We start from the raw sequence: 16,053 nt of genomic DNA on the forward strand, positions 1-16,053 counted from the left end.
ACCTGAACTTAATACAAAAATATATTTGTAATTAGGGGTAAAAAAAAAAAAAGATGAATTAAAAAATTGACTTAAATTTATACCAGCAAAAAAAAAAAAAAGGAAAAAAATTCTTTATTATTATTATTATTACTATTATTATTATTTTTCTAGTCGTATCTGAGTAATTTAAATTAATTATATAACATATACAAAATGATTCATTAATTTAAAAGGCACACAAAAAAAAAATGTCTTGGTTTTTGTAATTTCCACTCCAAGATCATTACCCCAAACGAATTTTTCTTTTTTTTTTTTTTTTTTTTTCTGGCCAGTAAAAACTTATTATAAATTATAATTATTAAATTAAGAGACATCACATTTAAACATGAGACATTAAAAAATCATTGTAATTATGTGGCAAAAAAAAAAACAATATGGATGTCGATTAATGTAAAACCAGGTGGATTTTTTTTTATTACAAATATTAAATACAATAATCGTTTAAGTATAAAAAATAAGAAAAAGAAAAATAATTAATTCTGAGTTTGGGATTTTTTTTTTAAAATTAAGAATTTTTTTTTTTATTTGATCTAAAAATAGCTTAATGGAATAGGAAATAAGTTTCAACCAAGTTGAAATAAATATTTTTTTCTTTTTTTAAAATTTACTACGCTTTCTAACACACACACACACACACACACACACGAAGATATCCAGTAGTTTATTTTAAAAAAAAAAAAAAAACTTTCTATTAAAAAAAAATAATATTCATCAATAAAATTGGTTTTTATTGATTATTTTTCAGGTTTTCGGATCCAAAGCGGATTTACAACTCCACACTCAAATACACATGCGAGAAGCAAAACCGTATAAATGTACTCAATGTTCGAAAGCTTTTGCCAACAGTAGTTATTTGTCGCAACATACTCGAATACATTTAGGAATAAAACCATACCGCTGTGAAATCTGCCAAAGAAAATTTACACAATTATCTCACCTTCAACAGCATATTCGAACTCACACGGGGGATAAACCCTACAGATGTAAATTCAGCACTTGTTCGAAAGCGTTCAGTCAGCTCAGTAATTTACAATCCCATTCGAGATGTCACCAACAGGACAAACCGTTTAAGTGTAATTCATGTTATAAATGTTTCGTTGACGAAAGTTCACTCCTAGACCACATACCAAAACATAAGGAATCAAAACATTTAAAGACGCATATATGTCCCTATTGCGGAAAAAGTTATACTCAAGAAACGTATTTAACGAAACACATGTCGAAACATTCGGAACGTTCGGACAAACGTTCCCCCATACTCGGACTCGGATTGAATAGATTAAATCAACCGGAATATTGGAAAAATTCCGAATCATTGGTCGAAGCCATTGCTAATCACGACCGTTTGGCGATCTCGCAAGAAAATTTGCAAAACCTACAACATTTCTCCGCTCTCGGAGAGCATCATTTGGCGGGTTTGAACAAGCAAAACGAATTGAGGGATTCCCCGGATTTGAGAACTCCTCTCGCGGACACGATACAACGTTCTCCGACGATCAAACCCAACGACATAAATAAGAATTACGAAGAGGAATTGTTGAGATCGAACATACCCAACGACATAGCCAACTACGACGTTAAAAATAATTTAAGTAATAGTGCTTTTACGCCGATAAATCAAATAAATTACAACGCTAGACCGTACCTCCCATACGACACGATTAGTTTTCAAAACAAAGGTTTGCACCTGGATATAAATAAGACTAATGGTAACAATTGTGTGAGTTTTCCAAATAATCTTATTTCGTTGCATCAGATTCGAAATTACGCTCATCAACCGACGAGTTCCGTCATTAACGACCACGGCGGAGTTCCAGGTCTCAAAGATAAATAATATTAGGTTTTTCATTTTTTTTTTTTTCATTTTTTTTTTTCAATTTTATTTTATTTTATTTTAATTTTTCTCTTTTTTTTTTTTAATTATTTTTATTACTATTATTATTATTATTTTTTTTTTTTTTTCTTTATTTTATTTTTTCACTTTCCTCCTCTTGTAAAAGTGACATGTATATGATTCATTCATTCATCCTTTTTTTTTTTTTTCCATCAATTCCGTTACGTTTTATATAAATTGATGTTTTAATATCGTCATCATCAACATTATTATTATTATTCATGTTATTATTTTTATTTAAAAAAAAAAAAAACAAACGAATCCGATTACAATATTTTGTACAAAAATTTTCAATTATGGCAAATTTATTTTTATTTTTTTTATATTTATAAATTATTATTATTATTATTATTATTATTATTATTATTATCACGAAATTATTACTGTTATTTATATGTAGTATATGTATAATTTGATAAAAATGTGTGAATTGAAAATTGAAAATTTCAGAAGAAAACAAACTTTTTCTTGTTTTTTTTTTTTTTTTTTTGTTTTTCTCTTTGGGTGTTTTTTTTTTTTTTCGTTTGTTTGTTTGTTTGTTTGTTGACATTTGACCGAAAACATGAATTTTTTTTCGCACTTTTTTTTTTTTTTATCTTCATACAAATAAGACTGAATAATTTTATCCATAAAATCAATTATTTCAATAGGAACAATAAAAAAGGATTTTTTTAAATTTTGGGGTGCGTCCCCAGTGCCATTTAAAAAAAAAAAAAAAAATAGAAACACCTGATTTGTTTTTATTTTATTTTATTTTATCCACTTTTTGTTCGAATTAAACGTTTTAAAAATTTCATGACAGATTTTCTTTTTCTTATCATAATCATCATTATCATAATTATGGTTAATGTAAATTTTCCGGCACACATTTGACAAAGAAAAAAAATTTATTACTTGGAGTACTTAAAAATTTTTTTTTTAAGGTCCAGCCCCACCAGTTTTTCTTCTCTACTTTTTTTCTCTTTTTCTAGGTATCGAACGTTTTCTGATCTCTCTCTCTCTCTCTTTCTCTCTTTTCTTTTTTAAAGTAAAATTCTTGTTTCGGTTAATTTTTTTTATTTTTTTTTATTTACATGAATAAAATTTTCAAACCGTTAAAGTTAAAATTTAAAAAAAAATATTTTGAAAGTACTTATTATATTTAACACATAATATTTTTTTATACGGGTATTTATTATTATTATTATTATTATTTTCATTTTTCAATGTAAAAACACACAAAGAGACAGACACAGACACGCGCACATGGTGGTGGTGGTGCGTCAAAAAGTGCCATAAAAAAAAAAAAAAAAATTTTTTTCAAATAATGTTTTGTATCATTATTATTATTATTATTATCACGGTACATTATCAATTAATTTAATTGGATTCGTTTGTTTATTATTATTATTATCATCATTATTATTATTATTATATTGTTTGTTTTATTTAATTTTCTTTTTTTTTATTATTATTATTTTTTATTTTTATTTAAAAATTTTTTTTTTTTTAGTTAAATGAGAGTAATAAATTTCCCGGTTCGTCTGGTGCTCATTTAAAAAATTTTCTTCTTATTTTTCAAGATCCCCGGTTTTTTCCCCTCCCCCTTTCACATCCCCTCCCCTCCTTTCCCTCCCTCCCCGTGAGAAAAAAATTGACAGGAATTAAAAAAAAAAAAAATAAAAAATATTTATTAGGCTTTATTTTATTTTGGAAAACAAAAAACAAAGAAAAATTTTTTTACCGGTGTTTTATTATTATTATTATTATTAAGCATTTTATTTTATTTTGTATGCTTTACACGATTTCCTTTTTTTTATATATATATATATATAAATATAAATATATATTTATACTAAAGTGTTATTATTAATAATAAAAGCACGATTTTACGAAAAGTGAAAAAAAAAAAAAAGAAAAAAAATTTGATGTAAAATTGTAATAATAAATATTATTATTATTATTATTTTTATTATCATTATTTTAATATATTGTGCTTTTTTTGTATTATTATTATTATTTAAAATATAATAATAATAATAATTGAGTTGAAAAAAAAAATTTTGTATATGTATTATTGAATGAAACAAAAAGAAAAAAAAAAAAAAAAGTTGTAATTAAAAAAAAAAAAATTTGATATAAAAATAATTTAATTATATAATTAGGTTTTAAATGTAAATTAATTGAAAATAATAATAATAATAATAATTAATATTAATATAATAATTATAATAATAACAATAAAATTGTAATTAATTTGTAGTACAAAAAAAAATTTTTACAAATATCATCGTCTCAAATATTGGAAAATAATATTTTAATGGAGGAAAATTAAGTTGGAAAATTTTTTCCCTTCGTCATTATTTCAATAAATTATGTAAAAATTTGTTTTTTTATTAAAATAAATAAATAAATAAAGTTATTGTTGAGTTATGGACTCTTAATATAATTATAATGAGGAAAATGGACAACAATAACTTTTAACTGGAAAATATTATTTTCTTTATTTGAAATTATGTATTAATAATAATCAATAACAATTGTTTATAAAAGAGAGAGAGAAAATAAATTACCCGAATATTATTTATCGGGTTATTCTCATTTGTATAAAAAAAATTTAAAAATTATTAGTTAATAATTTAGTTAATGGATATGGAATCCATTATTATTATTATTATTTTTTTTTTGTATTTTTATTTTTAATTTTTTTTTTTTTTTTTTTTAAATTTGGTTTATATATATATATAAATATAATTTTTACAAAAGAATTTTTTTTTTTTTTAAAATATCTTTTGTGGTTACAAAAAAAAAATTTTTATGCAATAACTAATATAAAAAATTTTACAACAAAATTTAAATAAATTTCAATATATATATATATATATAATATAATTTTTTTTGTCAGTATTTTTAAATGTTTTAAGTTTGTTTAAAATTAAATACTTTTTTTTTTTAATAAAAAAAAAATAAACCTAGTATATAATATATATATAAAAATTATTAAAAATTTCTTTTTTGTGTCGTTTTAGTTTTATTTTCTATTTTTTTTTTTTTTTTTTAATAATAATAATTTCGATTTCGTTTATTTATTTAAAGATAAAAAAATTAATTTTTTAATGATATTAAAATAATAATAAAATAATAATAATAATAATAATAATAATAATAATATTTAACCACGTGTTCAGTTTGTGTACCTATTTCTTTACCTTTTTACTTTAGCATTGCATGACGTTTTTTTCGCTAATATTTGGAAAAAAAATTCCTAATGTTTAAAAACTATAATTTTTGTTCAACGTAAATGTATGTGCAATTGCATAATCACGTAATTTTAGGCGATAACAATTTTTATTATGTGGGCGTGTCTTACGCGCTACGTCACGAATTCGCACCTATAAAAGAGAAGCCACTTGTGAGACGATCTCATTTATTTTCCGTTACTTATACAGTGCAGTCGGGTGTTTTGCTGTGTTTTTCTATTTTTTTTTTTTAAATAATTCATTTTAAATACATTTAAATGAAATTATTTAAATAAATAAATTTAATTTTTTTCTTTCATCAAAAATCAAACGGTAAGGAATAATTAAAATTTAAACTTATTCATTCAGGTATAAAATAAATTTTACTCATTTTTATTATTTTTATTACAAATTTTTTTTTTATTTTTATATATATATATATAGACTAAAATAAAAATAAAAACAAGGAATACAAAAAAAAAAGTCAATTTTGTATAAATTCTTCATTCACTGTTTAAAATTTTTGAAAAAAAAAAATTTTTTTTTCTTTCTTCACCCCACCCCCCCCACCCCTTCCCAGGGAATTAAACATTAAACTAATTACGTGTAGTTTTATCAAACTGATATTTTAGAATTTTTTTTAAAACGTTTATTATTTTTATTTCGCATTGTTTTCTTTTTAATTTCTTTTTTATTTTTTGTAACGGTACCTTCTCCTGAGCTTTTGTATTTAGCAAAATCAACTGAATCGTATTTGAATGGAGTGAATTCTTTTTCTCCTTTAAATTTTTTTCTCATCTATTTTGGACACAAAAAAAAAAAAAACATAAATTTTAATGACGTCATATCATCAATAAATAAGTAAATAAATTTAAAATTTTTTTTCAACTCACTTTATTTTTAAAAAATTTACTAATTTTTTCCTTATTGAAAATAACATCATCATCATCTTGCGATAAATTTTCCATCGTTTTATCATTATCAATTTCTTTTTTAATTTTCTTTTTCGGTTGCAAATTTGCAAATTCATCCGAAGATCTTTTTTTATTACTTTCCTAAAAAATTTAAATTTTATATAAACAAAATAATTTCGAATCAATACGGAGTCAAATTTATTTTTTTTTTTACCTTTTGAATTTTATTATTGTTTTCATTTTTACCGGTCGATTGATTTGAATTTTCAACAGGATTTTGTATGCTTATCACATCTTCTTGAGTTCTTTTTTCCAATTGTTCCTTATTATCGGTCATTTCCTTTTTTTTTAAAATAAGAAAAATTACAATTATATTTGTTTTTGTGTTTGCACAAAAAATAAAAGTTAAAATTTACCTGCAGTTCCTGCTGTTTTGTAATATTTAACTTTAAATTTTTCGCTTCTTCGGATTCCGAATATTTTTTTGCTGCTTTGTACCTTAGGTACGGATTCAAATGAACCGTTTTTTCAATTAATGACAACAATTGTTTTTTCGGCGTTGGATCAATCAATTTTTCAAAAACGTTTATTATAGGTTTTAAACATATGTTTGCCTTTTGTGTGAGTTTATTCTTAAAGGTTTCCTGCGACGAAGATTCTAGAAAAAAAAAATTAATGTATGGATTAGTAAAATATAATTAATGAATTTATCAAAATTATAATAAATTTACCTGAACTTTCCTTTTCGGAATCGTTACTATTTTTTATAAGAACGGTAGAATCGTCTCTAAATTCGCTTTCGTGATTTAAATCGTGAGGACAGTATATGGGATTGTCGAAAACGTTTACAACGGCCGTGTTCCTGTGTAAAGTTTCCTCTTCGTGTATGGGTTTAACGAGAGGTTGTTCCCGAGCTTTTAAAATTATGAGATGCAATTTTAATAAATTTTGTCGGACCGGCAAAGGAATCGGATTGCAACATGCTAATATCCCTTGTGCTTCCCTAGGTAAAACTTCACTTATGTTTAACATCATATGATTAGGCAAAACGTACCTGAAAAAAAAAAAAAAAAAATTATCAACTATTCTATCTCTCTCTCTCTCCCACGAATATTTAAAAGTGTACTTTTGAAATGTTTTGACAAAACTTACGCTAGACTTTCATCCAATTCTCGTGCAGTTGAATCCCTCCAAGCGTACAAACGTTGTAAGGCATATTTTTGACGATTGTCAAATATTTTTTTGCTTCTAGTGTAAATACTCATGTATCCACTTTCGTCAAAATTTGGTTTTTTATAAGTCTAAAATAAAACAAGAATTCATAAATTCATTTTAGTTATGAAATTTTTTTTTTTTTTTAAATAGTTGAAATAAATAATTTTTTTTTTTTTATTACTTTTAAACAAATCCTAGTGCTTTCATTTATAACGGTTCGTAATAAATTTTTTTGTTCGTTACTTTTTTCAATTAATATATTTCTTAAATTATCATAAATATAAAGTAAATAATGTGTATCTTCTCTAGCGTAAGCAAGAAGTTCGTCAGGAAGTGGCCTGCAAACACATAAAATCGTCAAATTATATTTTATTTAAAAAAAAAATTCAAAAAATAATTAATATTAAGTAAATTTTTCACCTAATTCTCCAATCGGCCATTTGAAAATGCTTTTGAGCAACTATCTTACAAAAATGAAACATGAGGTATGCTAATGACAAACTTGAATAATTTAATAATTTTCCAGCTTGATGAGTGTCAAACATATTAACCACATAAAGAGACAAATCTCTTTGAAGCCACAATATGTCCAAATCAGCACCGTGAAAAACCTTTACTATGTTGGGATTTGTAAAAATTTTGTTAAGTCCTTCTAGTTTGGATCTTAATGCTATAGTGTCAATCACATAATCTGTATCCCTTGTACTTATTTGTAAAAGACAAGTGAAACCTTGAAACGATCTATAAGAATGATGCTAAAAATGGTAAATTAAAAATATTAAAATAAGAAAAGGAATAAATTTTTTATTATTTTCACAAATTATTTTCCTAAAATAAAATTTACCTCTAAATCAATAGCAATTTCTTTACATTTTTCTAAATTTTCTATCATAGGATCTATTTCTTCCGGTTTTGTAATTAAGTGAAAAGGTGTTTCCTCTAACGTTTTGTATGAAATCGGTGGTTGAGATAATAATTGAGACTCCAATGGCTGAAACTTGTTTAATTCAAATTCATATGGATGCAAATATTCTCTAAAAATCAGCAACTATTAAAATCCATTGAAACCATTAATAATAATATGAATAGAAATATAAAAAGTATTTTAGTTACATGTCTCCATTTTCTGTCTCTTGAGGAATTACAGCTAATGGTTTAAGTAAATTATGTTTGTATTTTATTCTAGGTTGAAAAGGTTCTTTGAAATCATTATTCACTTTATCTTCAAAATGTATTTGAGGTTTTTCCATAGTCTTTGTTTTACTAAAAATATCGTTTAATAATTGAGTCGAAGCTGAAGTAATATGACCCTTGTATTTGTTCCATGAACCATTTACAGAACTAGATTTTTTTACAAGAAAGGTTGAATCATCATTTTTTAAAGTTCCAGTTATTCTATCTAAATTTGTTCCCTGTTTAAATGTGAAAAAAAAAAAAATTTAATAAATTCTAGTCTATTAATACATTAGTAAATTTTATATTTTCATTTAAGTGAGTACTTACTACTTTTTCTAGTAAGGAATCATTGACATCAACAAGGAGTTCAAATTTATCATCTTCATCTCGTTTTAAAATGTTTCCCTTTGTGTTAGTGTACTTTAAAAAGTCTGATATTTTTGACAAAACTTTATTACTTTGATTTTTAATAATACTATGAAAAGCTGGGCAACTTTCATATAGGTCTCTGCTCTTGCCTGAAGGTAATTTATTTGAACTTTTTGTGGCTTCCGCCAAAATTTTTAAAGCTTTCTGTAATTTACAAAAATATTAATATCATATTTATAATAGCAAACAAGATTTTAAAAGTAATTTGAATATATACCATGGTAAACTGTTCTAGATTTCCATTCTCTGCAAGTATTTTTTTCTCTTTCAGTTGTGAGGCAACAGAAGATATCGTGATTTCAGAATCGTCCATGTTGGAATGGTTTCCAAATCAAAACATAAATACTCAATAAAACACATTTAATAAAAATTTTTTTTTTTTTAAACTGACTTTATTACCATTTTATAACAGTAAAGTTAAATAATAATAAATTCTGTGAATTAAACGACACACGAGTTGTTTTCGTTAAGTAAATTAAGTAAAATTCCAGACTTTTTATGCATTAGAACAAAATGAATATATTCTTTTTATTACTGCAGTAATAAGTTAATATAGTTCCATAGCAAAATAATCAGGTTTTAATTATTAAATAATGTTAAACAGACGTTATTCCAAACCTGAAATAAGGCATTCAATATTTATTAAAGATCACTTTATCATAAAATATCCTCTTTTCAAGAAGGCTACTTTTATGGCGGTTAAAAATACTCTATGACTTTTTATGTATTTAGGTATTGTTTAAATAAATGGATAAAGAAGAGGTAGTAACAATAATTCGATCAATAATAAGTTCAAGTCAAGCTCCTTTAAAAATTTCACAAATTAATAATGATTTTAAGAAACATACGGGAATTAGCATACCTTTTTTTGAGTTTAAAAACTTAGTTGAATTTTTTCAATCTATACCAGAAACTGTAAAGGTAAACTTATATCCTATTAAAGGTATTTAAAATTTTAATAAGTAAAATATAAATAAATTTTATGGTAATTTAGTTGACAGGGAATCCTACCGATTATTACGTTGGACTCGTAATTAGCAAAAAATCAGCTCATATTGTTTCACTTGTCGAAAAGCAGAAAAAAAATAGGAAAACAACCAAATTTGATTCTTTTAAGTATGTTAAACCTTGTTCTTTAACCTCAAGGAAATTTGAAAATAGGTATGTAGGTATTATTGTAATAACAAAATTTATTCGGTAAATGCTACTATTAATTTAAAAAAATACAAATTTATTATAATTTAATTAGCTTTCAGCAAAATAATTCTTTTTTAAATATTTCATCAAAAGATTATAAAAAAAATTTGTTAGATTATTTAAATAATTGTATCGATGGAGCTCATTTTAATGACATTAAAAAATACATTCCACAGCTGGAAGATTGGAATGAATCATTAAAGATAAATAATATCACATCAATAATTAAAATGCTTCCTTTTTGTGTTTTTTATAATAATAAATTTTATTCTGAGGAAGTTTTTAAAAAACTAATTTTAAATAATGAACTTAATGAAAGTACATAAGTTAAGTAAAAAACTATTTACTTTAGATGTGTTTATAGTTCATTTAAAAAAAAAAAAACCAATAAAAGCTTTTGAAAACGTTTATTAAGTTTAATTTAATTATTATTTAACATTTAATAAGCTTTTAAAATATATGTAAAATTTCTTTTTTTTTTTTTTTTAAATTTGAAATTCATTTTACAGTATTTAGTAAATAATTAACCGAATCGATAATTTCATTTTATTACAAAATTGAAAAAATATAACCTACTGGTAACATGGCGTTAATGGCTGGTTGTGTACGAGTAAATCGAGGTCTTTTTCCAGCAACAACAACATGTCCCTCTGATTCTTTTCCTGCTATGAATTGAGAGTACCTACTATCCAATCTTTTTCTTCTTAAATTGACTTCAGGCACAGGTTTTGAACCGGCAAATTTGAAAATTATTCTCGTGTTTTTCTTCTTTCGAAACTTAGTTATGGTAAAAACATTGTCTACGGTTAATTTTTTCGTTTGCGGTTTATACCTGGAATTCATGTATTTCATATTTTCGGATACTTGAATCGACCCTGGTCCCGATAATCGTTATAATTTTTCCCGATATAATATAGGATTATATAAAAGACTAGGCCATACGCAACATAAAGTGTCTCCGAAATATTCGCATAAATTAAAATTAAAATCTAGTAAATTCCTACTGTTGTATATTGGATTCCTATAAATTAAGGCAACGGCAACCTAAAAATGAAAAGAAAAAAATTTAAAATGTAAATATTGTAAACTTTTAAAACAACATTTAAATTAAAGAAACAGACGAGACTAAAAAGAAAAAATTAGGATTCGGGTACTCACGAAAGGTATTATAATTTTTGACTGGGTACTAGAAGTAAAATTACAAGGAATGAATCGGGAAAATTTCTGGAATCGGAAAAAAACTAATCGTGTAAATGTTTTTTTTTAAAAAGAAAAAAAAAAAAATTTTATTTGATTATTCTTACCAATAAAATATCATCTAACATATTTATATCGTTGATTACGTTTTTAGAAATTGAATTAAGTTTCAGCCTTTCTAAATAATTTAAATATTGTCTAATAATTCCGTGTAAAGTTTCGAATAATGTTTCAGGTCCCATTGCCACCAATAAAGTTAACGCACCATAATGAACTTTAAGAGTGGCATTGAAATCGATTAATAGTTTACCCATTTTTCTAACGACTGAAAATTTTTGTTCATCCCTTATGCACCACTGACACAAAATAAGTGCTAAAACTCTAGCAGCATATGATCTCAGACTAAAGTCATAACTTATTTTAGATGATTTTTTATCCAAAGCCACAATTAAAAGTATTGCATTGACAACTCTTGTCGTCGCAGAATATGGACCAAAATCAATTGAATTATTTTTAGATAATGCTTCTACAGTTTGTAAAGTCTTTTAATTTGCCTTTCGCTACCTAATTTGTTTAAAGTAATTGTTATAAAATTTAATATATAAGGTACTATTGGGAGTATCCTAGAACTTGAAGAGAGATCTTGAAAAACTATCTGTAAAAAAAAAAAAAGTACAAAATTAAAGTGTTATTTAAATATTAAAGTAAAAAAAAACATTGACTGGGGAAATAATTTGAGATGAAATTGGGTGGCATTAATTTGTAATTTAAAGAAAAAAATATTTTTATATCATGACTATGAAGTTTTCAAATCAACAACAAACCAAATTGTACCTTTTTTTGTTAGTTATTATGAAATCATTAAAAATTAAATTAAATGTGAAAAATAATTAATTTCAATCATGTAGGGTGACCCGAAAAATTTTATGGAATGTCAGTAGTAGATATCATGCCATGCCATGCAAGTTTTATCTGTCATACCTTTAAATCTGAATGTCCTAAAATAGTATTGCATGTAATACCATAATACTTAATTAAGTTTGTAGGAATTTTAGTTTCATTTCCAACAATTTCATTTCCTGACCTTTGTCTTTCAAGTGTTGAACTTTTGCCACTCAGTTTAGAATTTTCATTGTTACTTTGATCCACTGATGTTGTTGTTTTCACTTCTTCATTAGATGTTTTAACTTCTCCAGACTTCATCCATGATCCTGATTCAATTATTAAATAACCATTATTATTATTATAATTTCATGTCATTAAAACGAGAAAATTAATAGTTTATAATGTGATTTAAGAAATTAACCTGTGGCAATGTATGAATTACTTTTTGGAACCCTAATTTCAGATAGTGCAATTTCTGGTAAGTCAACAAGATTATCTTCTAAAACATAAACATCAGCTTCTTTTATATAAATAAAATTTTGAAGTGGATCATTTACAGTGTAACCATATATTGATGGCACATCACACATTTTTAAAACTTCATTTAAATCAGCACTATTTAATTTATTGTGCTTACAATGAATCATATATTTTTTACATTGCTGTAAAAAAAAATATTACAATTAGTAAAATGTTGAAAAATAAAAATAAATAACGTCCTACTTGAATTTAAATTATTGTAAGAATTTTAATGGAAAAAAAATTTTAAAATACACAAACTTGTATAATGTAGCGAAGTCTGTAGGTTACATCTTCCGCCAAATTTTTTGCAACATCTTCTTGTAAACCAGAAAAACCCGCAGCTTCTGCCATGGTTAGTACTGATTTTGTTGAAATATACCCATATTTTCTGGTACCTTCACTCAATGAGTTTTTCCTTTTTTCTCCATTTTTTTTCTTTTTGGAAACATCAATCTTACTTTTTTTATCCAATAAATTTTTTGATGGTTTTTCTTTTTTTACTTTTCCCATTTTTTCATTTTATCAATAACTAAATCGTTTTAAATAAATTTTCAAAATAAGTTTACTACTAGCCATTACTTGTACCGGGTTCATTATGTTTAAAACAAATAGAGTATGAAAACAAATTCCAGTACATAGAATAAACAAACTACATTAGCAATTCGTTATTTTCACAATGATTGTGCTACATAAAAATGAGTAAAGCTTTACAGTTGCAATTAGTATTCTTGAGGGCTTTTAAAATAATTATAATTTGATGAAATGTTCGTTAAATATGCTAATAATATGTGTCTTATTAAAAAATAAATATATTATTACAAATTATATTACAGAATACAATATTTAATAAAGTGAGCAATTAATTTTTGATTTCAATGTTAACACCAGTAAAAAAAAAAAAAATAATTAATGAAACTTTTTATGAAATAAGATTATACCTCAGTATGAAAACACCAAAATCGATATAAAATAAAAGATGACAAAAAAAAAAACAAATAAATACCATAAAATATAGTAACAATTTTTATTTAAATGAAAAAAAACAAATTAAAAATTAATATAAGCAAATTAATAACAAATTTTAGTTAACTCGCTTCTTTCGATGCCATATGTTTCATTAAATTAGTAATGAATCTTTCAATTTTTTTTAAGTCTTGAACTATCTCAGTTTTGTATTGCAAACACTATAAGAAATAAAAATAAAAAAAACGTTAAACATAATAAATAAAAATACAATAACATATTTCAACATATAACTTCAATTTTAAAAATTATAACTTAATTAAAACTATAATTAATATAGAATTTTTACTTTATTAAAATAACTATAAATATTTATAATCACAAGTAAGTTTTTTTTTTTTTATAGCAAACATTTAATTAAAATATTACCTGAATATCATCTGTAAGTTTTAAATATAGTAAACCATCTTTATGGACGTATTTCATTCTGTATCTGGCCTGTAAATTAAAATTTAATATAATTATGAAAATTATTTAAGAAATTAAAATTAATCCGAATCTTTTTTGAAAAACTAATTTAAAAAATTCTTATTTATTTTAAAGAGTGATAATTAAAATGTGCGAGGAGCATTGTGTGACAAGTTGAAGTTTTTTTTTACCTTAATAGGGTTTTGTAGATAAAGTCGTTCTCCTTTTTTTTCAAATTCTTCCCAAGATTTTATGTAAGTCATATTAAATACGATTCATTAAAAATCTTTAATATAAAGAAAATTTAAAATGTTCAAGAAAAAAAAAAAAGGTATATTGATAAAGGTGTTTTCATGTATGGTTCACCCAAAATTGGACACACAATTTAACGTACCACAGACTAAAACTTAATTATTGATATTAATTTAAGGTCTTATAAAAAATTTTAAGGTTAATCAATTCTATTAATTTTTAGCGATTTTAAAAAGTATTTTAGTATTTTTATTTATTTAAATTATAATAATTTAAAAAGAAACAATTTATTCCAGTAAAAAAAATTTTGATTTTTTATTTTTATGTCTATGGCTATTTTAAGTAACTTACAACTTATTCAAATTCAAAATAAACGATAAATTTAAATATAAAATTTTTGAATCATTTATTTATTTCTATTAAAATCTAATTATTTATATTTAATATTAATTTTTGTGACTTTAAATATTTGGTAGAATGTAAATCGGTTTTTTATCATCGGGAGTATTTAATAAGATGAACGTAAAAAATTGTTAATAAATTTTGTTATACAAAATGTCAAAATCGAATTTGAGTTTTTTTGACGAAAAACGACGTGTTAGCAAATTTAAAACTGATTGGGGATTTTGGTGGCAAACAGTGTCAGAAGTTCATATAGAAGTTAATATTCCCTCCAATACTTCAGCCAAAGATATAAAAGTCAAAGTGAATCCAAAATTTATAAGTTGTACTGTTAAAGGAAATGTAATTTTTGAGGTAATTTTTAAGAATTTGTTTAAAATAATTATAATTTATGTAATGAATTTAAACTTTTATTCAAATATTACTTCCAAATTAAATATTCAAATGTATTCCTATGTAAATATTTTCATTTTATTTTACTTTACTAAATTTTAATAATTTACTCATTTTTGAATAACAACATCATAATTGTTCAAACAATTATATATTTATTGAAATAACTTTTAATTATTGTCTTTTTAGGGAGAACTACCCAGACCTGTATATGCTGATGAACTAATTTGGACCATAGAAGAAGGAAATTTGTGTATTTTGCTAGCTAAAGCAGATCATTGTGTCAAAGATGATATGTGGGAATCTTTATTAGCTAATGGACAATATAAACCGGATCCCTTAACTCTTCACGAAACCAGAAAAAATTTAGATCTGGAAAGATTTCAAATTGAGGTAAGTTGATAATTTTTCAATGTTTTAAATATTTATTAATTAAAACTTGAATTTTTAGTTAAACATGTATTAACCTGCCTTTGTTTTTTTTTTTTATTCACAGAATCCTGGATTAGATTTTAGCGGAGCTAAATTATCGAAAAACTACGATAAACTACCTGGTTGGTCAAATGATAGATTAATGGAATTACAAGCCCAAAGTCAAAATCAAGGTAAGTGAATATAATTTATTTTTTATGTTTTATGTCCAAAAATTTAAAATTTTAACAAATTTAATAAGAAAAATAATTTTCATACCCATAAAAATTTAAAAACAACTTAATTAATCATTAAAATTAAAATCGCAAGCATCATTTTAAATTGGAATTGCAAATTATTAATACATTTGAAATTTTTCATAGCCCCATTTATGAATTATTTTTTTATCGTTTTAAGTATTAAGTCGTTCTTTTTTATAAAAAAATTTTTTCAATTAAACAATTATTAAATTTTT

At 23.7% G+C, this 16,053-nt stretch overlaps 6 protein-coding genes across 6 annotated transcripts; 3 read left to right on the plus strand and 3 right to left on the minus strand.

Moving 5' to 3' along the window:
- Positions 1-230: 230 nt before the first annotated feature.
- On the plus strand, positions 231-1,876 carry Phum_PHUM247910 (zinc finger protein, putative; the record flags this gene model as incomplete). The annotated part of the gene is made up of 3 exons (XM_002426261.1): positions 231-244; positions 351-432; positions 788-1,876. 3 exons carry the CDS (start codon positions 231-233, stop codon positions 1,874-1,876), a joined length of 1,185 nt encoding a protein of 394 aa, XP_002426306.1.
- A 3,893-nt stretch (positions 1,877-5,769) lies between these two features.
- Positions 5,770-9,201, minus strand: Phum_PHUM247920 (uncharacterized protein; the record flags this gene model as incomplete). The annotated part of the gene is made up of 10 exons (XM_002426262.1): positions 5,770-5,952; positions 6,485-6,726; positions 6,806-7,122; positions 7,221-7,369; positions 7,465-7,621; positions 7,704-8,038; positions 8,128-8,317; positions 8,397-8,695; positions 8,787-9,032; positions 9,106-9,201. 10 exons carry the CDS (start codon positions 9,199-9,201, stop codon positions 5,770-5,772), a joined length of 2,214 nt encoding a protein of 737 aa, XP_002426307.1.
- A 434-nt stretch (positions 9,202-9,635) lies between these two features.
- Phum_PHUM247930 (uncharacterized protein) lies at positions 9,636-10,089 on the plus strand (the record flags this gene model as incomplete). Its single annotated transcript, XM_002426263.1, has 2 exons — positions 9,636-9,809; positions 9,883-10,089. The coding sequence occupies 2 exons, from the start codon at positions 9,636-9,638 to the stop codon at positions 10,087-10,089; spliced, it is 381 nt and encodes a 126-aa protein (XP_002426308.1).
- A 545-nt stretch (positions 10,090-10,634) lies between these two features.
- Positions 10,635-13,199, minus strand: Phum_PHUM247940 (uncharacterized protein; the record flags this gene model as incomplete). The annotated part of the gene is made up of 6 exons (XM_002426264.1): positions 10,635-10,960; positions 11,018-11,129; positions 11,390-11,824; positions 12,264-12,493; positions 12,589-12,799; positions 12,948-13,199. 6 exons carry the CDS (start codon positions 13,197-13,199, stop codon positions 10,635-10,637), a joined length of 1,566 nt encoding a protein of 521 aa, XP_002426309.1.
- Positions 13,200-13,774: 575 nt separating this feature from the next.
- Phum_PHUM247950 (uncharacterized protein) lies at positions 13,775-14,383 on the minus strand (the record flags this gene model as incomplete). The annotated part of the gene is made up of 3 exons (XM_002426265.1): positions 13,775-13,873; positions 14,082-14,150; positions 14,312-14,383. The coding sequence occupies 3 exons, from the start codon at positions 14,381-14,383 to the stop codon at positions 13,775-13,777; spliced, it is 240 nt and encodes a 79-aa protein (XP_002426310.1).
- A 544-nt stretch (positions 14,384-14,927) lies between these two features.
- Positions 14,928-15,919, plus strand: Phum_PHUM247960 (NudC domain-containing protein, putative; the record flags this gene model as incomplete). The annotated part of the gene is made up of 4 exons (XM_002426266.1): positions 14,928-15,128; positions 15,357-15,560; positions 15,664-15,772; positions 15,909-15,919. 4 exons carry the CDS (start codon positions 14,928-14,930, stop codon positions 15,917-15,919), a joined length of 525 nt encoding a protein of 174 aa, XP_002426311.1.
- Between the last annotated feature and the right edge of the window lie 134 nt (positions 15,920-16,053).

The sequence above is a fragment of the Pediculus humanus genome, genomic scaffold, assembly GCF_000006295.1.
Source record: "Pediculus humanus corporis 1103172107617 genomic scaffold, whole genome shotgun sequence".
NCBI classification, from domain to species: Eukaryota; Metazoa; Arthropoda; class Insecta; order Psocodea; family Pediculidae; genus Pediculus; species Pediculus humanus.